The 26,234-nt window shown below is 33.4% G+C and overlaps 3 protein-coding genes across 8 annotated transcripts; all 3 read right to left on the minus strand.

Annotated features, from left to right (window-relative positions):
- Nucleotides 1-126: 126 nt before the first annotated feature.
- On the minus strand, nucleotides 127-14,454 carry LOC123196292 (protein ENHANCED DISEASE RESISTANCE 2-like). Its single transcript, XM_044610260.1, has 22 exons — nucleotides 13,736-14,454; nucleotides 13,308-13,382; nucleotides 12,489-12,542; nucleotides 11,340-11,405; nucleotides 10,941-11,044; nucleotides 9,614-9,681; nucleotides 9,411-9,527; nucleotides 9,188-9,228; nucleotides 8,990-9,090; nucleotides 8,209-8,304; nucleotides 6,802-6,866; nucleotides 6,634-6,705; nucleotides 6,379-6,534; nucleotides 5,496-5,728; nucleotides 5,376-5,415; nucleotides 5,115-5,269; nucleotides 4,899-5,000; nucleotides 3,602-3,646; nucleotides 3,386-3,526; nucleotides 948-1,043; nucleotides 771-872; nucleotides 127-442 (listed from the first exon to the last, which is right to left on the minus strand). Exons 1-22 carry the CDS (start codon nucleotides 13,874-13,876, stop codon nucleotides 335-337), a joined length of 2,178 nt encoding a protein of 725 aa, XP_044466195.1. The 5' UTR covers nucleotides 13,877-14,454; the 3' UTR covers nucleotides 127-334.
- A 2,289-nt stretch (nucleotides 14,455-16,743) lies between these two features.
- LOC123196216 (myb family transcription factor PHL11-like) lies at nucleotides 16,744-18,437 on the minus strand. 2 transcript variants are annotated; one of them, XM_044610146.1, is made up of 5 exons: nucleotides 18,130-18,437; nucleotides 17,948-18,024; nucleotides 17,708-17,759; nucleotides 17,385-17,445; nucleotides 16,744-17,304 (listed from the first exon to the last, which is right to left on the minus strand). In XM_044610146.1, the coding sequence occupies exons 1-5, from the start codon at nucleotides 18,281-18,283 to the stop codon at nucleotides 16,881-16,883; spliced, it is 768 nt and encodes a 255-aa protein (XP_044466081.1). In that variant the 5' UTR covers nucleotides 18,284-18,437; the 3' UTR covers nucleotides 16,744-16,880. The 2 variants fall into 2 exon arrangements, with proteins under 2 accessions (XP_044466081.1, XP_044466080.1); XM_044610145.1 differs by having other exon boundaries at nucleotides 17,708-17,762; nucleotides 18,130-18,434.
- A 978-nt stretch (nucleotides 18,438-19,415) lies between these two features.
- Nucleotides 19,416-26,003, minus strand: LOC123196214 (cyclin-dependent kinase F-4-like). 5 transcript variants are annotated; one of them, XM_044610143.1, is made up of 19 exons: nucleotides 25,848-26,003; nucleotides 24,855-25,115; nucleotides 24,723-24,772; nucleotides 24,032-24,624; nucleotides 23,865-23,943; nucleotides 23,704-23,772; nucleotides 23,538-23,627; nucleotides 23,306-23,444; nucleotides 22,853-22,955; nucleotides 22,660-22,712; nucleotides 22,498-22,564; nucleotides 22,022-22,130; nucleotides 21,715-21,780; nucleotides 21,485-21,553; nucleotides 21,145-21,208; nucleotides 20,910-21,026; nucleotides 20,449-20,486; nucleotides 20,026-20,104; nucleotides 19,416-19,892 (listed from the first exon to the last, which is right to left on the minus strand). In XM_044610143.1, the coding sequence occupies exons 4-19, from the start codon at nucleotides 24,037-24,039 to the stop codon at nucleotides 19,669-19,671; spliced, it is 1,374 nt and encodes a 457-aa protein (XP_044466078.1). In that variant the 5' UTR covers nucleotides 24,040-24,624; nucleotides 24,723-24,772; nucleotides 24,855-25,115; nucleotides 25,848-26,003; the 3' UTR covers nucleotides 19,416-19,668. The 5 variants fall into 5 exon arrangements, with proteins under 5 accessions (XP_044466078.1, XP_044466077.1, XP_044466075.1 ...); XM_044610142.1 differs by having other exon boundaries at nucleotides 24,723-24,780; XM_044610140.1 differs by lacking the exons at nucleotides 24,032-24,624; nucleotides 24,723-24,772.
- Between the last annotated feature and the right edge of the window lie 231 nt (nucleotides 26,004-26,234).

A 26,234-nucleotide genomic window follows, 5' to 3' on the forward strand; every position in this document is an offset into this window, starting at 1 on the left:
CTTTACATCAAGCTTTAAGGGTAAATGAATATATTCATTACCATTAAGGCATACTGGTTATTTTCTAGAATGAATTCTTCAAGTTTCAACATGAAAAACCAATAAGAAAACAAACCACCTCAACCCGAAACTAAAATCTAACAGCAATGAATAAAGAATCACAGATTATGCCTTTTTAACTCATCCATAAACACCCGTAACTACCATTGAAGTAAATGAGAAATTACAATGAAAATGGGATCAACATACATGTACATACCTGAACAAATGATTTTCTTTTACCTTTTTTTTTTTCTCTTTTTGGGTATAAATCAGCTGAGGTAAGTTGTTTCTGTCATGGTGTACCTGGTTCTAGCGTTGGGGTTATTGCAGACGACAGCTCTATATGAGAAACACGTACTGCACCGATCAGCCGTTCTGGTAATTCATCTATTGTATTTGCCTAATTGGAAGGATAAAGGAAAAGAAAATAAGGGGAAAAAACCATTAAACCACTTTTAGGTAAAGATACAATGCCATAACAATCAAGAGAAATCCCCATTTCAATGCAAGTCCTGTAACACAAGCAAACATAAATTTTCAAATAGCTAGTGCCTTCAGTTGTCGTATATCCTACGCTCAATGCATCAACATTTATGTTTCAATTATATATGCTTACTAAAGTTTTAAAATATAACATGTTCCAATCGGATAGCATGGTTGAATTAATAGCTACAACCGACATTGAACAGGTACTTTTGAGATGGTCTTGTACACTGAAACAGACATACCTGTACAAGGAAAGCCAGATCAACCACCAATGTCGTGATCACACCAATCACAAGGCCTAAAACTCCATTAGCAACGGTAGAAGAACCAATATCAACGTCAACCTATAAAAACTTAATACAACGTTAGCGTTAATGGTATCAAACAAGCATTTGCAAGGAAATTATATGAGTACTTACTTCTAAGTATTTGGGGCCACGAATATAGGTGCAATCAACTGCTTTTCCCAATAAACAAGGGGTGCTTCCAACACTTTGGCGCACAATCCATGATCCCTGCATCATTAAGTTTCAAAAATCAAGAACAAGCGCGCAACAAATTCAACGGAAAAGAAAGGCTTGGAAATTTTTGGAGGAACAACCTAGTTAGAAAAAGGGCAATTGTATATTTATATCCCACAAAATTGAAAAAAGATTACAAACTGGGATGGGGTTAATACTGTTATTCTTTTGACATTCAAGAATATCTCAGTTCAAGTCAGTAGAATGCACAAGCAAGCACCACAAATCTTACAAGATTACACACTGCTGCAAAGAAATACTGGTAAAGTTGGCCTAAGAGAGCTATTAAACACCTATAAATTGTTTGGTTAGGTCTCAGTTGTACACAGATCCAACCAGAACACAACTCAAGGATGCGAGAAATTAGACAGTATAAGCAATAGTTTCTATTCCTTACAGATGTACTTATCATTTTGCAAGCAGTGCATGTCACGCAATGAAGTTATGAATCTAGACGGCTCCTAAAAAGAATCATTGCTGGCTGTCAGACTGAGGACCATTCTTGGGCATGCCAGGGTAATCAGCAGTGTCATCAGAGAATATTGCCCCTTTATAGAACAAAAACAAACGTTTGTTCACAAGGTGCAGAAGGATCAAATAATGTTCCATTTGCATACAAACAAATCCATAACAAGATCGAATCAACAAACATGGCAATGATGAATGTACAACATGATCTGAAAATTTGTCGACAACATTTTTTAAAAGTCAAGTGAAAGGGAACAAGGAAGTTAAGACTCTCGGAGCACCCCAAAGACAACAATGTGTCTGGAAGGAATTAGGTCTCCAACATTACGTTCAGGAGTTGTCCAACTAGACTCACATATTTGCATACAAGTGCCAAATACTACATTCATGAATTGTGTCCACATTCTTGCTAGGAAAATCAAAATCCAATTAATAGAAAATGAAATTTGAAAAAAAAAAAAAGAAAACTTCTCAAAAAATGCTGTCAATAAAAAGAAATACATTTTTCTATTTAAGACAGTTTTCTTTAAAATAAAGAAATATCATCTTCGATCAAAACCAACAGAGTGGAAATAAGACAAGAAAGAAAGAAATATTTAATACAGAAAATGAATACAACTTCAAGGACTATCATTCATTTCCCTATTATTGAAGAATGTAGAGGAAAGATAATTGAAATTAAAAAACACTGACTCAGCTTCCATAGTTCCAACGGAACAGACAATTGCTCTGATTAACTTAATGAAACTCTTAAAATGTTATTACGTACAAGCTGATGCTAAGAATCCATCCACATGATCACAACTAATTGTCATTTCATATGCACTCTCTGTGCATGGTCTGAACAGTATACTCTAACAGAGTGTTTGGTTGGAGTAATCTTTTACTATCAATAATAAAATATTACTATCAAGATAGATTACTTGAAAAATTACTAGGTATAAATTAGTATAGTGTTTGGTAAAACTGACATTTATAAATAATTATTGTATTTGATTGATAATAATAAAATAATACTAAAATATTTATATACTTAAATGCTCTTAGACATGTTAAACTAAATCAAATGTATGGAGACAATAGGAATCCGGATGAGAAATGGTAGGGCGAAAGTGATCGATGGTGTGTGTGGTGATGGCTAAGGCCTACTTCCCCACCCTTGATTTAAATTGTGGGAGCATCGTTGAGGGATGTCGGCCAATTTGGAGGTGATTGCTTCCAGATTTGTAGGTCACTGCTTTCTCAATTTTAGACAGAATCATCAAGATCCAAAATTTTAGCAATCAAGATTAAAGGTTTTTGTAGGTCCTGGTGGCAGTGTAGGTGGTGGAAGGGTTGGTATTGGTGTTGAAAAGTGGTGGTGGGTGATGGTCAATGGTAGTGCGGGTGGCTTATAATTTTAATTGAATAAAAGGACATTTTTGTTCTGAAAATTATCTGAGTATGGGTAAAATAGTCACAATAGACTTTTATATTTAGTTGTTATTATAATTGAATATGAGGGTAGTTCTGTTTTAAAAACTTAACGAACAAAAGTAAAATTATAACAAAATTAAAATTATCTCAATAATCTTTTAACGCTTGAAACAGATGTAGTAATCAATTTATTTTTATAATACCTATCACGTTATTTTAATAGTAAAAGATTATCGAACTTTTCTATTACTTGATGAATAAAACAAGGTAATGTTAATAATAAAAAATAGATTACCCAAGTGATCAAAGATTACCCCAAAACTAAACGGCCCCTCAAAGGTATAAATGGACTTCAATGGGTAATTAAGTCACAATGATGGACTAAGAACTAAATCCATTAACCCAAATATCCCAAATTTAAAATCTTAATGCATGTAGACTAGGACAAATACCTTAGGGACGGAAGGAATAAGCTTCAGTCTACTATTGCGAAATTCATCATCACCATCAATAAACCGTTGCAAAAGGGATCCGGGTACTAATTCCCTCGTCACAAAATAAAATACCATACTGTAGTGTATTGAAGCAGGAACCTGCAGAGTACTATGTTAAAACTATTCAACCTCAAAATGCAAAAAGGTTGAAACCTGTAAATGAAGCAAACTTACTTGAAGATTAAAGACCACAGAAAAAAGCCCTTTTTCTGAAGCAACCTACAAACATTTAGAAAAAGGCTCAGATTACTATAGATTCAAATGAAGAATTAGAAAGCAATTACATTAATAGATCTAACATTAATAATCCAAATAACACTGACCCTGTTACCTTCACACTCTTAAGAAAAAGGACCTCCATTAAAATTTACTTTTTGCTGTTTGTCTTAAATCTTAATGATTCACAATCAGATACAAGTGTTAACAGGTCTATATGCTTAAGTCCAAGACTAGTGTTTTATTAGGGTGTTTTCTTCTTCCTCCTTTTTTATTTTATATATATGTAAGTATTTAGTAGTTTGCTTTTCAAGAATTCAGAGATTTTGACTTCAACTATGTATTCACATGTTCACCCCTGAAAAAGTTAAATGTTATATAAATTTGCATTCAATAATTATAAACATCTAGATAATAACAATTGAGAAAATCAAAACCACTATCGTCAACAACATAAAATATTTAAAATTTAATTGCTTTATTTATATTATTTAGGACTTAAAAAGCTAAAAATAATTTGTGATACATGGGACTAGACCTATTTGCATGCTTAAAATTAAGCTGGAGACTTATAATCAATCTTACACCAACATGCTTGCAACCGTGTTTGGGTCAAGACACTTGGCCACTTGGGATCCAACCGTGTGTCTGAGCATAGGATGTAATCCTGGCTGTCTCAAGTGAGAGCGTGGGTTGCAAGTCCTAAAAGCTTGAAGTAGGTCTAGATAGGAAGCTCAAAGTCAATAAAATTATATCAAGTCTAAGGTCAAGATGCTTGAGATTTGATTCAAGAATGGACATTTTGACTGAATTCTAATGGGAAGGAGTATTTCTCCCATGAGCTAGAGGAATATCTTAAAGAGCATGGTATATTTCACCAAAGTTAGTGTGTATATACACCTAAACAAAATGGTGTCGTATAGAGAAAAAATCGTAACTTACTAGAAGTTGCTAGATCAATCGTGTTTGCCAGTAATGTACCAGATTCTTTCTAGAGGGAAGCCATCCTTACCTCAAGATATCTCATTAATCATCTTCCATCTAAAATTTTCCAACAATTTTTTAAAAAAATAAACAGACCATCTTGCAAAAGCATAAGTTATATCCCCCTTTATAGAAAATGTAGGGATATAGAAACTAGAAGATCAGCCAAAAAAATAAGTATATTCTCATTCAATGCAAATGAGAGAGAAAGAGGAAAAAGTAAAGAGACATGGAAAAAATAAAAAGCGGTTAAAAAGATAGGAACTAATACTTGTGCAGCACATCCTTGACGCCTAGCAACATGGTCCATCCTCTTTGTGTCTTTGAACCAATCAACAGCAACAAGATCCATTAAATGTTTCCCCGCAGGAATCTTTAAATACATATAGCATAGAATGAAAAAAGACAAAGCCCAAGAACATTAGAAGATGTATCAAGAAAAATCAAGACGTTTATACCAGAACAAATACACAATGTAGCAATGAACCTTTGATTTGTCATAACAAAACTGCTTGCCACGAACTCTGAAATTGTTTCCCTCAGAAATTCTCCAACAGTCACGAGAATAATCACGGTTATCATGCCGCAGATTTCCGGAGAAACAAGACAAATCAATTTGATGGGTTGGCTCTTCTTCCAAGGCTTAATTAATTAAAAAGAATGCATGTTAAAGATATAATCCAACTAGTTCCATGAAAAGAGAATCTCGGCAAAACAAATTAAATATGAACAAATGGTTATCATCCACCTATTCTCTTGACATCATTCTCGTACTTTGTTTGGTATGCCTGGAAAATCCAAGAAAAAAAAAAACATGAGTTCATAAAGAAGCTAGAAAAAAGGACATGCAATCAAGTGTCAATCAAACCTCTTGTTCTGACTCAGCTATTTGATATTCTTCATCCTCATCAGAGTATTCATCCATAATAGAGTTCCTGCCAGCAGCAGTCATCTGATCAAGAGATTGACTAGGATGAAATGATGTCTCATGCAGACTTGGATTCTTTTTAGAAGAAACAGAAGCTGAAGCCATATTAACCATAACAGGTATTCTTGGAGGAGCACCCCTTTCATCTGTTTGAGCAAACCATTCACGCAGACCTGTCTCAACAAAGCACAAAACTTACAGATATCACATACCAAGTGCCACATGTTTGCAGAAAAAATAAATGAAATCATAAAAAAATTTCCTGTCAAAGTTGTAGAAGGTTCTTAGCCTTTTTTTTTTTTTTCTGTGGAACCCGTTACAAAAAACCAAACAACTCTCCATAATTAAGACTGCATATCCCACCAATCCCAAGGAAATAAATTAAACTTAAAGTTCAATCATTTATACAACACATTTTTTTCTCATAATACAAAGCATCTTCTTCCATACATTAAGAAAGTGGTCAACCAAAAGATAAACAATTTGATTTACATATATATATATGTACTCCGAAAGTCCAAAAGCAAGAAATAATGTTGTATATACACTCAATTTTAAATTTTATATGATTTAAGTTTCAACTAAATAAACTTATTAATGAAATTTTACTGTTGTTATATATACTGCCCAAATATTGAATTGTCTGCTTACTTAAATCAATTTTCTAAACTTTTAGGGTATTTATGACATAATGATACAGTCAACTGTACAATTTACAGTCAAATATACCAGCAAAACTTAAAGAATGTGACAACACAGCCTTTCACAGAAGTAATAATCCACGTTATCATAAACATAAAGTTACAAAAGAGAAGTAACCTACCAGCGACACTATTTAACATCTGAAGAAGACAATGTTGTTGAAACATTGAAATATAACCCACACCCCATCCTTTAAGATCAATCTGCATAAGGTGCTGCACCTGTGTTCTAGGCTTCCCATTTCGAGATTTTAGTGGAGAAATATTGAACCCTCCACCTAAGGGAGAAATAAAGAAGAGGGTCAGGGTATGATTTTGTATAGGACACATGTAATCTAATAATCAAAATTAGAGAGGAAAGAAGATGGTGAACTGACTCTCGACGTGAGCTCGCACATATCCTGGTTGTGGACCACAGTTCTCATGCTCCCTAGAACGGAACAGCACAACTGCACAATAACAAAATATATAGCGTAGGAAATTCCATGACTACAGACTAGAAACAATGCAAGGGAATATCAAGATGTGGATGGCAAAAATAATACCGTAACTCCCATCATCATTTCTACGCCAATAGCGTACATAGCAAAGATCCCGAGGCCACACAAACCTGAAACCACATGAAATCATGGATAGCATAAACAATCAACGGACAAAAGTTATTTGTATAAATGAAAGAGTAAACTCTTAGGACCTCGCATACCTCTTAAGTTTCTAAAACACAGGCACCCAAGTGATTGCAAAATCTGTTACAAATCTACCCTAAGTTTTTTAGATTCATTATAAACTTCCATTTAGAAAGCATCAAAAGCCTAAGGGACGCTTTTGAGAAATTTCGAAGCCACATCAAACAACTTGGGTATTTAGGCCATGTTGTGAGGCAAGAAAATTTTCCCTTAACGAAAGTACAGGGTGAAAAATACCAAAACAAAAAAACATCTTTAAAGGAATCTTCCAAGTGAACACTCCCAATAATTTTATTACATGAAACAAATGCATAATGATAAAAGGTCCTCCTACAGGAACAACAGTATTTTTCTGTGGTTCAACAGATGCAACCGTGGGAGAGAATTCTGTAATCACAAAAATAAACACAAAATGTTTAGAAACTTAGAGAGGAATCCTACATTCTTAACTATGCATCATATTTTCACCACTATCCATCTTCCTACCCCAGCATACATAACAGAAAGAAGCAAATAGGTTCCTTCCTGCTTTCAAGGGCTTTTAGAGTCTAGAAATTGGATAAGTATTATACTCTCTTCAAAGACCAAATAAACATTTTTGTGAATACTAAGCTCCTAGTATTATCAATCAAAATTCAATATGGATTTGCATCATCCCTGGCCTTTTCCTCATAAAGCAATGAGATTCACCAAAATGTCTATCTTCCAAGCTCTACTGTCAGCAACATGCTGCAGATAATTCCTCTCATAAACACTCAAGCACACAATTCATAAATCTTTCTTTTATTTCTTTTTTGGTTTTTTGGGAATGATATTGAAATGCGCTGAACATCACATAGATCAAATGATTACAATTATTTGATTGCCAACAATCAGAATGAAATTAATAAACCAGTTAAGGGCCCCATTTATATATCCCATTTAGAATCTTCCTTTTTAAGACCAAATAGAACAACTTCATACAAGTGAGTTAGAAGCAATATAGAGGGGCACTGTATATTAAATGATTTCATCCAAAATCATAACAAATAATTGGTTCAGAACACAGAACACAAACACTTCAGGTTAATTTTTCAAAAAATCAATTTATAGGAACAGGACAATAGGTTTAGCCAGCATATGCTATTGTGGTTGCACATGATTACAATGTTTCAGCAATTTTAGACCCAAAACAGGAGAAAATAATATTTCCACAGATCACAAACGCATATATTTGATACTGATCAAAAGCATAAACAAGCTAACTTAAATTGCAGAGAATCTTACATAGGGAACCAGTCCAGCTGAAGTCTATGATAGAGTATAGCTGTATGCCCATCAACCTCTTCAACTAAGCTACCATACTGGAAACTGCAATCCCACCTGCACAGTTCAAGAAAAATTAAGTTCATCCAGAATGAGGCTTGGAAGTACATTCCTTAATCCATAAAAAAAATTACAGATTGGGACTATTAAAATCTTGGAAGGGTAGAGATCTATAATGTCCCAATTATGAATAGTGAAAGGTGCCCCCAAAAGATTCAGTCTTGTGTGGGCCCACAATCAGATTTCCAATGATTTATTTATTCGATAAAAAAATGCAGATATTCAAATCAAGGTTTTGACTTCTAAATATAGTTTAAAAGGAATAAAAATTTGTACAACTATGAGTCTCCCATATTTAGATACTAGTAACTGATCTACCAAGGGACTTAACAAATGAAATTCACCGAAATTGAAACCAATGGAACATGGTTGTGGGCAAGGAACTCAATATAGAAAATGAGGCTTCCCAGCCCAAACTTAAGTTTTGATAAATGGAGAATCAATTGGGATAGGGAACTCTACAAGAAGTAGCGATGGAGATGGTAATCCTTTCCCCCGTCTAATTCTGCCACATTTGCATCCCTGGACGCAAGGAGCATGTTGAGTTTTGTACATCACACGCATAAATAAATGAAAGGAGGGCCTGAATGAGCATATTTATTAAACTGGCATACACCAAGAATTATAACAATGAGCCTACAGAAAAACTATATGAAGTTTTAAAAAGGGAAAAAAGACCTACTCAAATCGTGTTCCATCCATGCTCATTACAAGCTCAAATATTTCTTCACATGAAGCCTCCACAACTCCTACAGCCTTCATTGCTCTGCTACAGCTTCTTGGCTGCATCAAGGAAACTATAGATGATGCTTCTGACCTAAACAAATTTAAATCATAGTGACATAATGCCCTGAGCATAAAGTAGGTAGAAATGGCATACAAGGTAATCAACTTCAAGAAGCTCTTCAAAAATACGGAGTCCTGTCATAAAATGAAAAACAGAATGAAGAAAAAAAGAAGAATGGAAGTCAAACTACTCATCCCAGCCATACAACATCGCCAGCAGCTAAATTCCCAAGTACCACTCTTCTAATCGCTTTGCTTCAATGTCATCCTAGTGTTGAGTTGGTGAATGATAAAAGGAGATATGTGAAATTACTAACCATTTTGGCACTGCAAAAGACGCCAATGCTTTCGAGAAAATGCTTGATTGTTAGCATTCTGGTCTGACAACTCTGAATCAACCTCTCGAGTCCAGTCATATACCGAATCAGGAGGACCTGCCAGGCATCTAAAGATGATAAAATTACCTGTAAATTGCACCAAATTATTTTTAAGTAAATAAGAGAAGGAAATTAAGCAGAACCATTTCCAATTGTTGTTCTCCGCATCAAATGTGGGTGTCCATCATCCTCATCTTCCTGTGCACCAAACCTGAAAACAGTTTATAATAAATGAATATAAATATAAGCACTGAAAGAGATCCAAATAACATTTTAATCAAGCATTTTAGAAGTTGAAGTGAAATGTGTCATTGGATATGGAGTTGATATCAATACGGCAGAGAAATTAATAAACTGCTCTCTGTTAAAAAGTACAATCAAAAAGCTTAAGTTATTACGTAAAGACACAATTTCAATTGAAGTAACTGTCATAAAGCCAAAACGCAGCCAATATGGAATAATTCAACATCCTCTCAGACAGGTTAGGCTCTGTAGAAATTCAAAATAGGAATACATTCAAACAAGTTCTTGTTATAAATAAATAGCACATAAAACTAATCTATTAGGTAGAGACCCAATTAAAGGATAAGCAACCATACCAAACCAAAAATGCAATGGGTATGGGGTACATTAAAATTTTTGGTTGCAATTACAAATGCTAAACAGAAACAGCAATTGGAAATTTTATTTTTTCCTTATTCTTTTGTCAAGTGATATTCACAGACTTCAAGCAACAACAACAGGACAACATAGCATTAGTTTCCCAAAAAGAAAGGTATTTTCTCATAAACTAAGTCAGCAAATAATAAAAAGTCAATTTCTGCATCTTCAAGAACAGAGAAACCAGAATACAGTACAAGAATAGGATAACTGAAGGCAACATCTAAACAGCATTACTCTACATAAGGAAAACTTTTACCAAATCAAATATGAATAATAATAAATCAACTGCACATAAGTAAAAAATTTACAGATCCCCTTGAAACCAACTTTCTCTCACATACTCAATTGGGATAGAACACACAATGTCAGCCTACAACCCATTCTTATAGGAAGGGCAGGCCTTCATAGGCCATAGACAGTAAGCTGGCTTGAAAAAAACACCAAAAAGGTTTGTCTAAACCCATACTAATTCAATGATTTGCAGTCTGGCATCAATAAAATCTACTTCACAAAATAAATCATTGAACAGGCAAGAAATGTAATAGGAGTAGATTAAATATCAAGCAGAAGTTCAAAATCAGACTACTGCCAATATAATCAGAAACCCTGGGCACAACTGTTTGGGTATTATACAAATATCAAGTCTGTCAGGACTAATAAATATTTAGCAACAGACAACTTAAATTTCGTAATACAAGAAGAAAAGCAGTCAAATTTATAAATTTAAAACTTACAGAGAATATGCCCACTGATATCAACTTTATTATAACCATCATAACAATGAAAAAAAGGTTAAATAGGTCATACTGGCTTTCTTGGTCCGAAGATGAAGCAGTCCTCCCATTATCCATTCCAGATTTATATTCAAAAGAAATATATTTGTTACCATTTGCAACTTGTGAATCCTGATGCTGCAAAGTATAAATATTAATTAAGTCAAGAATGTGTCAACCCATGCAATGCAAAACTCTCCTGGATTCTGCATGTACACACGGCCATGTAAAATCAAGTAACAGGCAACAACAAGATAATATCAATTTATAACCACTAATGGTTTTCTGGAGCAACTACATTGAAAGAAAACCTAGAACAGGGCTTAAGCCTGCAAGCATCACCTTAATGATCAAATTTCAAATGTAGAACAAAGCATAAGGCAGGGGAGAGTTATGGTATGCAGTGCAACCTAATCTAAAGGGAAAGAGGTACCTGATCAATCACATGCTCAATTTTCTCCTTCCATATTAATGCCTCTTGAATATTAAATGCTGCCATCTGATAAGAGCACATAACAGATCAATTACTTTTCTCATTAAAAAACCTCAAATTACATATGGTTTTAGCCACCAGGAGTTTTCATAATATATCAAGCACAGAAAAAATAATTGCTACAGAAACACTTAAAGCAGGTCTTAAACCTGTCTAATATCAATTTTGATTTTGTCAACCCATAGGGGCACCACTGGTGCCATTAGTATAGCAAGTGTATACATGGATATCACTTGTACAGCAATATCCTTACAACTCCAGTTCTCATACAATAAGTTCAGGTGACCAATAGAGCTAACTCTATTAGCAAAAATTCCAAAATGACCAATGGAGCTTCATAGTTACTCTGATAGCAGCAAAACAATGAAAAGAATAAGTAGAAGTCCACATGTTAAAAAGCTCTGAGCAAGACCAATTAAGACCCATGTGACAAGTTTATGTATGTTTTGCCTGAAGTCTAATTTTAACTGATATAAGTGTACGCCTGAAGGCACAAGCCTAAATGATATGATTAATTGACTCTAATTTCTAAAAATATGTGTTACGCTTCTTGACGCTACACCTGAAAACAGATAACAGTCCGCATTTTGGCACAATGTCCTTTAAATTTGATCATATAATATTACCACTCCCTGACATGCTTTTCTCCCAAAAAGAAACTCCTCAAATCTGAAAAGTTTAACATTATTGCTAAAATTTCTTTTCATTTTCAAGATCTGTAATCTATTTTTAAACAATTTATAGTTTTTTTAATAGATATGTACATCAATGATGTTAAAAAAATAAAGCATAAACTATGAATAATGAGGTTCAGTGGTCCTATTCAAGTATAGCCTTAACCCAGAAGTGTGTCAATCTAAGTCCTAAAATTAAATTTTATCTGTATTTTAGTGATCTCAAACAAATTAGAGCAGTTTTTGCTAAAACAGATTAAACATTTTCTTAGAAAATAAACTTCTTGATGCAAAGAAAAAATATACTTAACTTGCATATGTGTGTATGTGTGTGCACGTGTGACTACAATGAAGTCAAAAACATTCAAAATTGTAGCTCCAATTTCAATTTTAAAAGATAGAAAAGAACGCAAACCGTGATTCTATGGTACTTCTCTTTCTTGTTGTAAACAGACAAAACATAAACCATCTGCAGAACACACATAAATGAACAATAAGTCAGAAAAAGGATATACATACATACTTCATCAACAAAATTCTAAAAAGGATGGCCATAGACAACTAGCAACTTCCACTATTCAATTTCATGAAATATTCTCATATCCCAAGATGAGATACTCTCCAACCTTTTGGAATAAAATATAAAAAATAACCACACAATTAAGTGTTGGATGTCATAGTAAATTACAATAGGTTCATAACACATTATGGCATAAACAGTTAATGGACTTGAGGAAAGAAAGGTGCATACAATATGTTCAAGGTTCATTGAAATAAACATAATCAAATCAGATTGAAGATTTTAATTCAGCTAACTAACCTATCACACCTTCTGATGATAAATTAATTACCAAGGTTATGGATTAGCAATGATTACATAAAACAAATATATGAAGCAAGTAGTCAGAGAGCCTGATTTAGTTATAGCTATGAACCAATCAAATTACAATCTGAAGCGATTTTAAAATAGAAAAGCAACATACCATAAAACTCCACTTGATGAACTCCCAAAGGGAATAATGTCTTTAGAAGAAAAACCAAATGACCAAAATATATCAACAATTTAACACTCATTTCAGCAATAACTATGATGTTGGAAAATTGGTAGCATATATTGCACGTGTTTCCCAGATATGAAATTTATAAATTGTTCAGACAATTCTCACATAAAATTCCATCCAGAACTTTTTTGAAAGACAAAGTGTATGTTGATAAGTAGAAAATAACAACTCACATGTCCATGATGAGTCTTCAAGCCTCGATCCTCAACCCGACAATTTCCATCAATTAACAACGTCTTGATGGGAACCTAATACAGCATGAACACAGACTTTAGACACAAAATTTCCCCCTCTTAAAAATAAACAGCAACAAAAATAAAAAACGATTTGAGATCCACCTGGGATATGGACCAATTAAAAGGGTAAATTGTAAAAATCACCAAGTCAAAACAGCAAAAAGCCTTGTATAACAGTAACCTTGGGCAAACAAGACGCTTCCACTTTTGCTAAAAGCTTATTTTTGAAGCCATTAGTAAGATAAACCAAAAGTAAAATTCATCCTCCTCCCATCTTACTTTGAGAAACATTTTCTAAACACTAAGAAAAGAAGTTCAAAATTCAAAGCGGAACAGTAAAATAACGCAAACATTGCTTTTGGAACCTGATTATCTTGAGGTTTCTTCTTGTAGTAAGCCAGAAGACGAGTCTCGAGCACGAAATACCGCATATGAATAAATGATCTCCCGATCTTCCTCCTTCCATATCTCACCATCCATCCTTCATACACCACCTTCGATGACATTTTTGCCCTTACAGCCCGCCAAATTCACTCTCTAAAAATTAGAAACCTTGCTCTACAAAAAGGATTTAGAAAAAAAAAACAGAAAATCTCGCAGAATCGGGAGAATAGAAGGCAATCCTGGATTCCGCGAGATCAGTATAAATTATGTCACTTGATAGCTCATCATCAGTATCAGAATCGAAAAACCAGCGATTGCGTTAATTCAATTTGAATCCTCATTTCGAAGAACATGTTGAGAAAATCAACCGTAGAATTCAATTTTCCGCATTCCGTCAATCTCCAGAGGGAAAATGAAGCCAAAGAGAGAAATTTAAAAAAAGTATAAACGAATCAAATTGAGAGAGAGACAAAAGGAAGATCTAAGTAAATTCTTGGAAAAGAAGAAAATATAACTGAGTGTTTTTTTACAAAAACGATTATTTTTAAAAGAATAATATAAGTAATTTTATCGAGTAAGCAGAGGTGATTACTGACTACCCGTGAGGTTTGATACGCAGATATCGGTTGAAGATGATATAATACGGCGCCGTTTTGGAAAATGATCGCGGGACGGCAGTTTTAAGGAGAGATTCTGACTGACGTAAGTGAGAGATCCCACGTAGGTTTTTTTAAAAAATATGAAAACTAAAGAGACTCCCCTAGAAGAGAGACTGCCAAGTGGAGGACGATGATTGGTACTTGATATGTTCCCTCTAATTGAAATCTACATTAGAGCGGTGACGAATTTTGAAAAACGAAAGGCCAAAAGACATGTTCCCACCCTAGGTATATTCTATTCTTAAGTCAACCCACTTTTAATTTCAAAAACTCTAAACCTATTTATCAACCAAATTTTATTAAAAAACTTAATTAAATCTAATGATAAAATTAGTACTTAACAAACAAATTTTAAAAACATAAAATTTATTATATTTTCTTTTTAAAATTTTAAAAATTAACAACTTTACCACTATCTAAAGTTTTCAAACTTTAAAATTTAGAGTTTTTTTTCTCCCTACTTTAGTCATCGGTGATAATGCTTTTAACCTTACTTTATAGAGAAAAGTTTAACCATCTCTCTCTAAATCATGACATCAATTGGATTGGACGAATTTAGACAAAGTTGTCTAGATAAAGGGTTGATAAGTCACTTTTCATCTAAACAATGACACATCCAGACGATTTAGTTAGACGTCATCATTCAAATGAAAATGGTCTAGATTTTCAGATAACTTTTGTTTGAATTTTCAAACGCTTTTTGTCAATCTGTGCTAGAGATGAGAGGGAGAGAGAGACCAAGAGAGAGAGATAAGACGGGAGGAAGAACGATCAATGGTTGAAAGCGGCGGATTGTTATCAGAGAAAAAAGAAAAAAAACTATAAAAGAAAAATTACCACTTTTTTAAATTTTGAGAGGAAAATTATGAGTTTTCAATTTGAGGAGAAAAAATATGAGAAAAATTTTATTTTATAAATTTTTTATTAAATAATTGTTTTATTTCTAACACTATCTGAGATTTTTAATTAAAATTATCTTATAAATAACTATTTAGATTTTAAAAAATTAAAGATAAGGGTTTAGAGTTTCAGTATACCTTGGGTGGGAATATCTCTTTTGGCCAAAAATAAATGGCGAAGTTTTTGGAGAACCCACTAGTTTCTAAAGCTCCAGCTAGTCTTGAAACACCAAATTATTCCAAAAAAAGTCAACGGAACAGATTCTATGAACTGTCCAACAAGAACATGAAACTGAAAGCTATAATTAGTATTTATTTCTCTGTGAGGGTATGTTTGATTAAGGGTTTTTAAGATTATTTTGGTAATCTATCTTTTATTTCCTTGTTTGATTTATCAGTAATAAAATATTACAGTAATGTTCTATTATCAATGCTGACATGACAGGTAATATAGGTGGTAATCTGATTACCATATTCACTTTAGGTATTTAAAGATTACTGGGGTAATCTTGAGTTTATTATAGAAAAATTATTATTTATTAATTTTTTGAGATAAAAATAAATTTATTTTAATTAATATGATAAATAATATAAAAAATATTTAAAAATAATTATATTAAAGGGTATTTAAGTAAAATAATTTACTAGTAATTTTTATTAACTTTAACCAAACACAATAATTATTTATACCTATCAAATTTTATCAAATATAGTAATCATATGTAATCTATCTTCAAGATAATTTTTCTATTTTAGTAATCAAACATTACCCAAACTAAACGCCCCCTTAATGTAATGTTCTCAAAATTTATAATTATAATATCTAATAAATTTTAAATTAATCACTATAATATTAATTGTTTAATCTTGAGTTTAATAAAGTAAAATTGTTATTGATCACTTTAAATAAATATTGTCAGTTTTGAATCCAAACCCATAAAAAATTTATGATCCAGTTTAATAAAGTAGTTGCTTCTATTCATAAAATATGGCAAATGTGACATTAAAAGGCATACTAGTCTCAATGGATTGGGTTGTGCCAAACCAACTTTGGCATGGACCATTGTGTAATGGGTCAAGTTAATTTATTAACATAATAAGATTTGTGACACAGCCAAGACTTCTTTGAGTTATGCCTTCGTGGACCCTTAACAAGTCGACTCCTATAGTTATATATTTTTTCTAATTTTTTATATTTTTTATATTTTTATTATTTTTTAGCTAATCATATCAAACTAATCCCAAAACTTTCGATACAACCTATATACCTATAGATCTGACATAACATGTGCCCTGTTGGTATGTAAAAAACAAGAGGACTTGGTCCAAACACAACCCACATGGTCCATGAGCCTAACATGGTTTGTGTCCCATAGGCCAAGGTTTAGGCTAGGCGGCGTGCCAATCCTACCCATTTCACATATAGATATTACTTATAAGATGAGAAGCACTCATTGCATCATTTTACATTCATCAAATAAAATCTGGTTTACATATACATTTAACTTACAGAACCAAAATATTCTACCCATGAACAGGCGATGTCATGAAAGCAAATGGGGTGAATTTTATCTCTTATATGAAAGCAAACTTCCATCCAATACAATCCCATTTGCAGAAACAAAATCAAGCCTCCCTTTGCTATTCAACCCAAGCTTAACATCTTCATTATCACCATCTTCTTCTCTCTTACAGGCTCCTCGAATTTGGAAGGCAGAACCACCAGCCTTCTGCGACATACCATTTATCTCGATTACATTCCCTTTTCGATCTGATTCACTAATGTTTTCCATGAGATTTGGCAAAGCCAAGTTGAAGCTCATGTCCATGTTGTGAAGGGGGAGGGTCTTCTGAGCTTTATCTAATATTGTTTGCAGGTACTTCCCCTGTGCCTCTATTCTCATTTGTAATCTCTTTTGTACCTCAAGCTGCTCTTGTAACCTCTGCTGGATTTGGGCTTGACATTTCAATGCCTCTGTCACTGAGATTTCTCTGTTTAAATTGCACATCTGTTGGTGTCAATTTCAGGAAAATTAAGTGATAACAGAACTAGGAAATTGGTTGAAAATTACCCTTCTTGATCATCAACTCCTGGTGAATAAGAATCATGAATGAATTGTGCCAACGATAACCCTGTAGTTTAAATAATGCAGTGCATAATAAAATGAAAAATTCAATAAAATTATATGAATATATTTTAAGTACATAATTTAGGTATATAGATTATGTATCATGATATAATTAAATCATTTTGAATTAAAAATAAAATAACACTCAATCAGACGATGACATATCATCTGTATATTCAAATTATATATAAAAAATATATACACATAATATTTCTCTAAAAAATTATTTGTAATACAATGATATAATCAATAAATAATTGTCTCACCATAATGTTGTTGTGAAGGGTTTTGTCTCGATGTCTGTTGTCCAAGCCTATACTTCTATCCGCCATGTCAAACACAAAATTTTTTAATAATATTATTATTTGAATATATTATCAAATATATAATTAAATATATAAATAATATATTATAATATTATTTATATATCCAATTACCTAATTTTATTTAAAATTTAGGCAATGATAAGGGTAGAACGGAAATTATGCCATGTGGTTAAAATATACCTGTAAATGGCTCTTTAAATGGTACAATGTCAAGGCCTTTATGCCCATCACTCTCAATACGGACTTGGGAGTTGCCTCTGAAACCATCAATCTAATTACATTATTAAATAAACAGAAATCTTTCACCGTAGAAAATTTAAGAGCTAATTAATTAAAATCAACCAGAAAAAAGACAGACTCACTGTCAGGGCCTCCAAGTTTGGTGACGGCGTCGACGAAACGACGATGAAGATCAGCCGTCCACCGCAGCCTCGGCTTCGCGTCTCGACTCGTAGTCACTCCGTTCTCGTAACCGTTGCTGCCACCTCCTCCTGCACCAAAATTATTTCTCTCCATTCTTCCAGAACAAGAATAAAGGGAAACAGAGCAGAAGATTTTCAAATACACAGTGAACTGAATCTAGCAAAGAAACAAGAACAAATTATACTGGTTTTCACAGGCTTTATAAATGGACACTTGAGAAAGTTTTTTAATAAACAAATGAAAGAGAGAACATGTGGGGAAAGCTCGGCGACGAATCTCAGCCCAAAAAGTGACATGTAAAATGACATGTCCTACGTACATGTACTTGGCTTATTGCCGTTGGATGTTTTGCCAAGTCAGAGAGTGTGATGATCGGACGGTAATGTGTTGCCACGTAGATGCCAACGTGGAATATTCCTGGAAATAGAATATTGCGGAGTCACGTGGAGGGCCCATGATGAATCTAAACGACGGTCGTGGAAATGTAAGTGGGCCAGACAGATGAACACGTTTCGCAACTTCCGCGCGGCTCAAGAATATTCGATCCGAGCTGAACGCCAGCATATGAGCCCGTGAGCTACCGCCTGGTCCACTGAATAATAACAATTTCCCCCTAGGTTTGCCCTAAACGTTAACGTTTCAAGTCCAAACAGTAGCATAAGGACCACAACCAAATCATCATCAACAGGGACTAAAACATTACTAACCTGAGATTTCTGCAAACAAAATCCTGACAGAGAGACATGAAGGATTTATTTTATTTAAAAATAAATTTAAAACATTTAAAGAATTAATAAAACATTAAAATTTTTAAAATAAAAATTTAGATTTGAATTTTTGTTATACTTAAAAGTTAGATTATTATATTTTAAATTTACCTATCCAGTAGATACAAATATAATCCTCAATTATAAAAAAGAAAAAAGGTTTAATATAATTTCTAATAAAAAATTTATATTATTTATATCACTCATTATAAATAAATTTATTATAACCCCAACTAAGCTTTTCTCTAATGTTTCTTATATTAAAAAATATAATTTTAAAAATTAAAAATTAATCAAATTATAATTTATAGTCAGATTTGGAAAAATCCTATAATATTGAGTTTAACTCATTGCATCAAACTTGAGTTCAAAGTGAGCTCGACTCTTTATGAGCAATTTGATAAAAAAGAAGGCTTCAAAGGATGATTTAGCATCGTAGATTCTTCTAGTTGTCAACCTATAAAAAACTGAACTCTGGAAATAATATAAAAGCCAATTCATAATATCTACAGCACTTTTTATCATATTATATTTAAGAAACATGAGAAACCTGAGTAAATAACGGGAGTGTAAATATAAGCCAATATTTTGGAACTAAACCCAGAACCATAAAATCCACAACACACTCAGTTCATCATTCATTCATACTAGTAGTACTCGACACATTCCACATAATCCCATTATTCAAGCCCGCTCTCAAAAACACCTCCTTTAGCCAGCAACTTTCCTTGTGTAACTTCTCCCCGGCTGCAGTGGTTGAGTAGATCTCAGAAACATATCACCTCCTGACTCAGTGTTCCACTCTACTCCAGTCTTCATAGGAGGCGCCTTCAGCAACTGCCCCACAGACTGCCTGCGGCTACCTATTGTCATATTTGCCAACTTTTCAGCTGCATCTGAAACTCCACGCACTGTTCTACCTTTGTTTATCGAGGCTGCAAAATATGAACACAAACTTAATGATAATTTTTTCTTAAGGTACAACATGAAAAATGAACAATTATCGAAAGGAAAGAGTTCAATTATCAACCAGGCATAAAACAATAAATTAATAATCAAGATGCTTACTTGGACTCTTCCTAAGCACTGGGCGATATTTTGTTTGCTTAGGAATGCTACTTGTGTATTTATCATTACTAGTGGCAGCCTGCATGAAACAATCAGTCAACAAATAAATAACTTGCTGAAGGACTAATATGCTGTTGAGCTAACAAAAATGAAAATAGCATTCTCACACAGACAATACATTTAATATGAGAATTTTCTTGGTTTATTTTTCAGTAATAAATTTTAAGGGGTGAGCACAAAACAGATTATTTGACGATTCCTGTTAACCACCAGTTTTCCAGTGATATACAAACCTTTAACCTAGTTATGCATGTTTGCCAAGGTTCTTCAGGAGTTATCATTCCTTTATTAATTATTTTCAAGAGAATTTCTTGGTTATTTAAAAAAAAAAAAGGCCAAACAGGATCGGTCCTAGCCTCTTACCTGATTCTGATTAACCATTTCAAGCTTGCGTTGCACACCTGAAAGAACATTTGGCAAAGCATGTCAATCTAACATTAAAATAATAAATACATAAAGAAGAAAAAACATCAGCATCCATTTTAGGAATCTAAATTGATTTGTGCAGCAAACATACACTTGCAAGGTAGCAGTCCTTTATCTAGTTACAAGCAATCTTTAACATGTTTTGGTGATTTAGACACTAATCCTCAATGTCAATATTGAAGGGAACAAAAACTCGGCTTAATTTGATTTCCTGCATTCTACCAGAATGTTAAAAAATTTCTCCCTTCAATTGGGCCCTGAGCCATTGACATAGATTACAAGCCAGCATTTTCCAAGAAAATCTTAGTACAAGACTATGGACCAAATTAGAACAGAAATATTTCAAAATATCAATGGATCTATATAAAAAAATCTGCTAAATAATCAGATAAAATTACCTGTAATCATGGAAGCATTTAACTTTGGAGAAGAAAAATTACTAAAGAGCTTTGAATTAGATATTGCCCCAGAATACCTCCTAGCACCTTGCTGGTCCAATACTCCCCTTGTTCCAGCTGCAACAATGCACAATAAATAAGATTCTGACAGGCAACCTTTCAAAGTTAAGTAACTTAAGATATTGCTATTTCATTTATTGGTTAGCCATGAAAGAACAAATGCAGAGAGACAGACCAGATGGAGGCGTTCTCGTGACGGCTGCTCTGGAGCGAAGAGATGGCGGAACACAAAAGCAACTCTGCAACATTGCATCTAATGTTATAAGAAATCTAGCACAGGCCAAATCTAAATCCCCCTTCAACAAAGCCTAAATAAAACCCATATGTCTAATTAACTCTTTGAAATATATTTATAGCAGGGAAGGCTTCTGAGGTTTTGAGATATATCAGTTTCTAGAAGATTTTAAAATTTTCTGATAGATCTTTAACAAATTTCAAAACCACTCAAACCTACTCATACACAATGCTATGAAGCAAGTCAGTTAAATCCTTCAGAAATAAATACTGGAACATACCTGGAAGAATGGGTGTTGCAAGGCCTCTGCAGCAGTAGGCCTCTTGCAGGGATCCCAAGAACAAAGCAACTAAATATTTGAATAAGAAAGGAACCAAAAGGAATCATATATCAGAGGAGTCACCAGTGAACAAACACACAAAAATCCCAATTAAATCTAAAAAGAGCTTTAAAATTACTTTCCCATGCTCTCTAAAGTTAAAGGCATCTCAATACAAAATAAGTACTTACCCTAATCAGATTAAGTGCATCCTCACTTGCCGATGGTATTAATGAAGAGAGATGGACACCAGCTAACTGAAAAAATAAAGGAAAGAAACAACAGTTTAGGCTACTTAATAGTTTTATTCTCCATTTGGTAAGTAGTGCTAGATATAAATTTTCTTCAAATTTTCAGTAGTTAACATATCAGAACAATAAGAAACTAAATTAACTAAATAAAAGGGTATTGTGAACTTCCATATTTTGCATGAATGCACAACCATTAGATTCCTAATAACAATACACGACACAGGATCTGGGTAAGGTTAAAACAGACCTGTGGGAATTGATAGTTTATAGCTCTTGCAAGTAGAAGTCCATCAGCCCAAGAATCCTTAGTTGGAGTTCCTATAACACTGCATATTTTGTAGATTTCATCGGCTTCACTGCATGCACAATAATGATAAAGTCAATATTACTGCCAGTTGCAGTATGTGACCTACTAATAAAAAGGTAACCTCGAAGTCAACAATCTCCAAACAAGATTACTTTCAAAGATAATCTGGCAGATGACATCGATGATATCTAGCATTTTTTTTCTTTACAACAAAACAAATCTTCAAAAATGATACCTAATTAAACTCAACTTGGTTCTTTCATAAAGTAACAACTTCAGAAAAGTCAATCACACTAAGTACTTTTATCTCTCATTTTAACACTAAGAATTGTTAACCATCAATTACGTCTCTTGTTTAACAATGCAAAACAGAGGGGCAGGAAATAAAGAACTTTAAAAAAGAGATATAACACTACCTAGAACCAGGAAAGAGAGGACGGAGCGTAATCAACTCAGCCATGATAGAACCCATAGCCCACATGTCTGGAGAAAAAAAAAGAAGAAAAACCTATAACCAAAATGCTAATTGACTAGTTATGATTATATTATTACAGTGGAAAATTTTAAATGACACTAACCAACTTTAGAACTATACAGGTAAGACTGAAGAAGCACTTCAGGGGCTCGATACCTGACACATCCACACTAAAAAGTCAATAAACCACAGAAATGGCATGAGTTGCCCTAAAAGGTAAGGGAGAAGACAAGAAATAGACAACCATGAAAAAGGAATGAGATGGGAAAATTACTTAGAGCACACAAGAAACATACCACCGTGTTGAGACATACTCCGTATATGGTGGACTTGAATTGATCTCCCGTGCAAGACCAAAATCAGCAATCCTTATTATGTCTTTTGAAACAAGCAAGTTCTCTTGGCAGAAGTAAAAAATTTTAGTTAAAAGATATGAAGATTTGAAGTTCTAGGAATAAACGAAATAAATCAAAAGGCCAATGAAGAAAATCATCTTATAAGTCTGAAAGATTAAAATACAACATAAAGTTAACTTAAAGGGCATGGAAATTCTAGATTCAGGGAAGGTCTAATATATTGGTGATACATTTCAGAGGCAAAAAGAAATGAATTTAAAATTAAAAAAATATTAAATCAGTAAGATACCATTGGATGATAAGCAATAGGATAGATTTATGTCAATACTAGTCATTTCTACCAAACTAGTCAATCTGACACTAATAGTAATCAATGCCAAAAATAATAATTACCAGGTTTAAGGTCACGATGAAAATATCCCCGCTGGTGCAAATAAGCCAGGCCTTGAAAAACTTGGAAACACCAATTTCTGATTTCAGTTTCAGAGAAAAGCTTTTCTCTATCTTTCATAAGTTGGTAAAGGTTGCATTCCTGGAAGAAGTGATGTATGAACAAGTGAGAAGTGATCCTAAAATACAATAACATAACTACAAATGCAACATCAAAAGTGCAATAACCATTTACCATGTATTCAAACACAAAATACAAGATGTCATTTTCTCTGATAACTTCCTTAAGCTTCACAATATTTGGATGATTCATTTTCCGCAACGACTGTAATAGAAAGAATATTAAGCATGTGCCACAACAGAGTTATAACAAATTAGAATAAGATAATAAGTAATCTTACTTTAACTTCTCTAAGATTAATGCACTCATCCCATGAATAATATTTCTTCTTCATTTTCTTAATAGCAACCTATCAGCAAGTGAAATAGAATTAACCATTATCATATAATCAGAAAAATATTTCTTAAATGAACAGGTCATGGAAGTTTTTAGTGAACTTACAACTTCACCAGACTGCTTATTAATAGCTCGCCAAACACTCCCAAATGTTCCATCACCTACTTCCTTGATTAACTTGTACCTAATTGCCCAAATAAATAATCATGTATTGAACCAGCAAGTTACTGATAAACAAAAAACAAGCAAGTGCTAACAGAAAGCCCCCTCACCTCTCCATTCTTCTTGTTGAAAAAAAAAGCAGCTCTTTCTTTATTCAAGAGATGTATAAGAACCCACAAAGATATATGACATTTATTGTCACAAACTGATTGCTAGTAAAAACTATAAATTTATAAAAAAACCCTTTCTGGTCCAGCTGAATCCACCATCAATTTTCTGTAGCAAAATCAAAGACAACAAAACCAGAATTTTTCTGATGGAGAAGCTTTGTGGCCTTATTTTCTTCAAAATTCACAGTTTCCCAACAATACCAAGCATCAGATTGAAGGAAAAGAAGAATTCGGCAAAACATAGCAGTACCAACAATGAACCAAAGTAGGATGGATGTTCCAGCCAATAGATATATCCAAAGTGCAAAGCACAGACAGCCAAAGGTTCAGAAACATAAACACAGGTAGCTCAACTATACTAAACTGGATGTTGAAGAATCTTCTGTGAACTGATATCTCTTGTCCTTCTAATGGGTACCCATCAGGAGTAATAGCATAATAATATCTACGACCTACAGTCTGCAGAGTTTCAATCAGAAATGCTTGTCTAACACTACAAAAGCAACCTTATCATGACTTTGCAGACCTCAACCCTACAGCAAGAGGAGCAAAAACAAAACAGTAAGATTGACTACTGCCTCAGACAAACATAAAAGAAAAATGAAAAATTAGTGTGTAAAATATGCAGTACCCCGGAAGGCGTTTTCTTAAAATTATAGGCTGGATGTTCAATCAGAATCACTGATGCACTACCATCAAAGGAAAATAGTTAGAAGATATCTACAGTGAAGTTTGTCAAAAAAAAAGACAAAAAAATTCTTACTTGTAAAAGTGCGCTATATATCCAACACCTATCTCAGCAAATGTTTGCATTACGCCTCCTGTACTGATCATTAAGGTGATTCGGACCACTTGGTACAATTGACAAAGGACACCAAAAGGAAACCTCCAAGTACGAGAAACCGCCAGTCCGGCACTTCCTGGAATAAAAAAACTCGATACTGGTAGCAATTTAACCAGATGCAGGCTTGTTCCATGTCTTAAAAGAGACTATTAATCTGTATAGATCCAAGTCCAGCACAACCTGACATTAAATATTCAAACTAAATCAAAAAAATCATGAGAAACAATATAAACAAGAGAACAAAAAACCAATACAACATGACAGAATCTTCAATGACATAAATAACATGACACAATAGAACACATGTAAAATTTTATATAACCATATTATGACAAGGATGTAACATATTCAAGAAATCGTAATATTGAAGAAAGGGTAATTATCATTGATTTTCTGCTCCTATGTAATTGTGATATATCATGACAAACCCCTAATCATCAGAAAAAAGCCATCAATTGGAATATAGAACAACTAAAATTACCAATATTAATAATTAATTTTTGCAAACATAACAAGAAAGAATCCTTCCTAAATCTTTGCCATCAATTTATCAAAATCTTGTATAATCCATCATATTATGAAAGCTTAACATCGAATTAAAAAGTAAAATCGTGCAAGGAATTCAACCGCAAACATTCAATCAAAACTTTCAAATTAAACCGCCGACAACAAAATAATAGCTGAATCGATTATACAAAACAAAATCAACAAATATAAAATAAAAACCAAATTCAGAACGAAAATAACCCTAAATTGAGTTCAAGGAATCAAAAGAAGAAAAGAAAAAAATCAATTCAAAGCAACGCAAATTGAAGAGTCAGATCCCGTCCAATCCGGTCCGATCCGATCGAATCAGATAAAAGAATCAAATACAATAAGAGAAAATAGATATAGAGAGAAATAAATCACAACCTGAGAGCCAACCGGCAAAATAACCGTCGCGGAGGACGGAAAAAGGTAGAATCCAGAGCTTCCCCCTATCCGTGTCTAAACCAAACCGGAAAAACACCACCCACAATCTCTTTCTAACTAATAAATAAATCTCTCAGAGTTATATTGAGGCTCACGCACACCACAGCCAACGTTATTTATTTCCGGGAGAAGGACTATTTCCCACCTAACTTTTGATGTGTTTCCAAAATGCTACCCACGACAGATGAAAATCTACTTTTCTCACCCACAAGCTGTTAATATAGATGATATCTATTTGCATAAGAGTAAAATATCTATTTTACCCTTATTAGATGAAATAACAAAAATACCCCTCAATTTAATCTCTCAAAATTGATGTGAGGTTTT

The sequence above is a fragment of the Mangifera indica genome, chromosome 14 (assembly GCF_011075055.1).
Source record: "Mangifera indica cultivar Alphonso chromosome 14, CATAS_Mindica_2.1, whole genome shotgun sequence".
In the NCBI taxonomy this organism is placed as follows: domain Eukaryota; kingdom Viridiplantae; phylum Streptophyta; class Magnoliopsida; order Sapindales; family Anacardiaceae; genus Mangifera; species Mangifera indica.

Bases quoted from the DNA above. Each gene is read 5' to 3' on its own strand.
- LOC123196292 (XM_044610260.1), bottom strand. From the start codon at position 13,876: ATGTCATCGAAGGTGGTGTATGAAGGATGGATGGTGAGATATGGAAGG. The intron at 11,406-12,488 runs GTTTGCGTTCTT...TGCTCTTATCAG, and splicing joins AGAAGTACCATAGAATCACG to ATGGCAGCATTTAATATTCA. The intron at 6,867-8,208 runs GTAAGATTCTCT...ATGTGGTTTCAG, and splicing joins CAGCTGGACTGGTTCCCTAT to GTTTGTGTGGCCTCGGGATC.
- LOC123196216 (XM_044610145.1), bottom strand. From the start codon at position 18,283: ATGGAGAGAAATAATTTTGGTGCAGGAGGAGGTGGCAGCAACGGTTAC. The intron at 18,025-18,129 runs GTGAGTCTGTCT...TGATGGTTTCAG, and splicing joins CAAACTTGGAGGCCCTGACA to AGGCAACTCCCAAGTCCGTA. The intron at 17,305-17,384 runs GTAATTTTCAAC...CAATTTAAACAG, and splicing joins GGAGTTGATGATCAAGAAGG to AGAAATCTCAGTGACAGAGG.
- LOC123196214 (XM_044610140.1), bottom strand. From the start codon at position 24,925: ATGATCAGTACAGGAGGCGTAATGCAAACATTTGCTGAGATAGGTGTT. The intron at 23,944-24,854 runs GTAAGAATTTTT...TTGGGCAATTAG, and splicing joins TATATAGCGCACTTTTACAA to GTACAAGTTAATCAAGGAAG. The intron at 21,554-21,714 runs GTAAGTACTTAT...TCAAATATTTAG, and splicing joins ATGCACTTAATCTGATTAGG to TTGCTTTGTTCTTGGGATCC.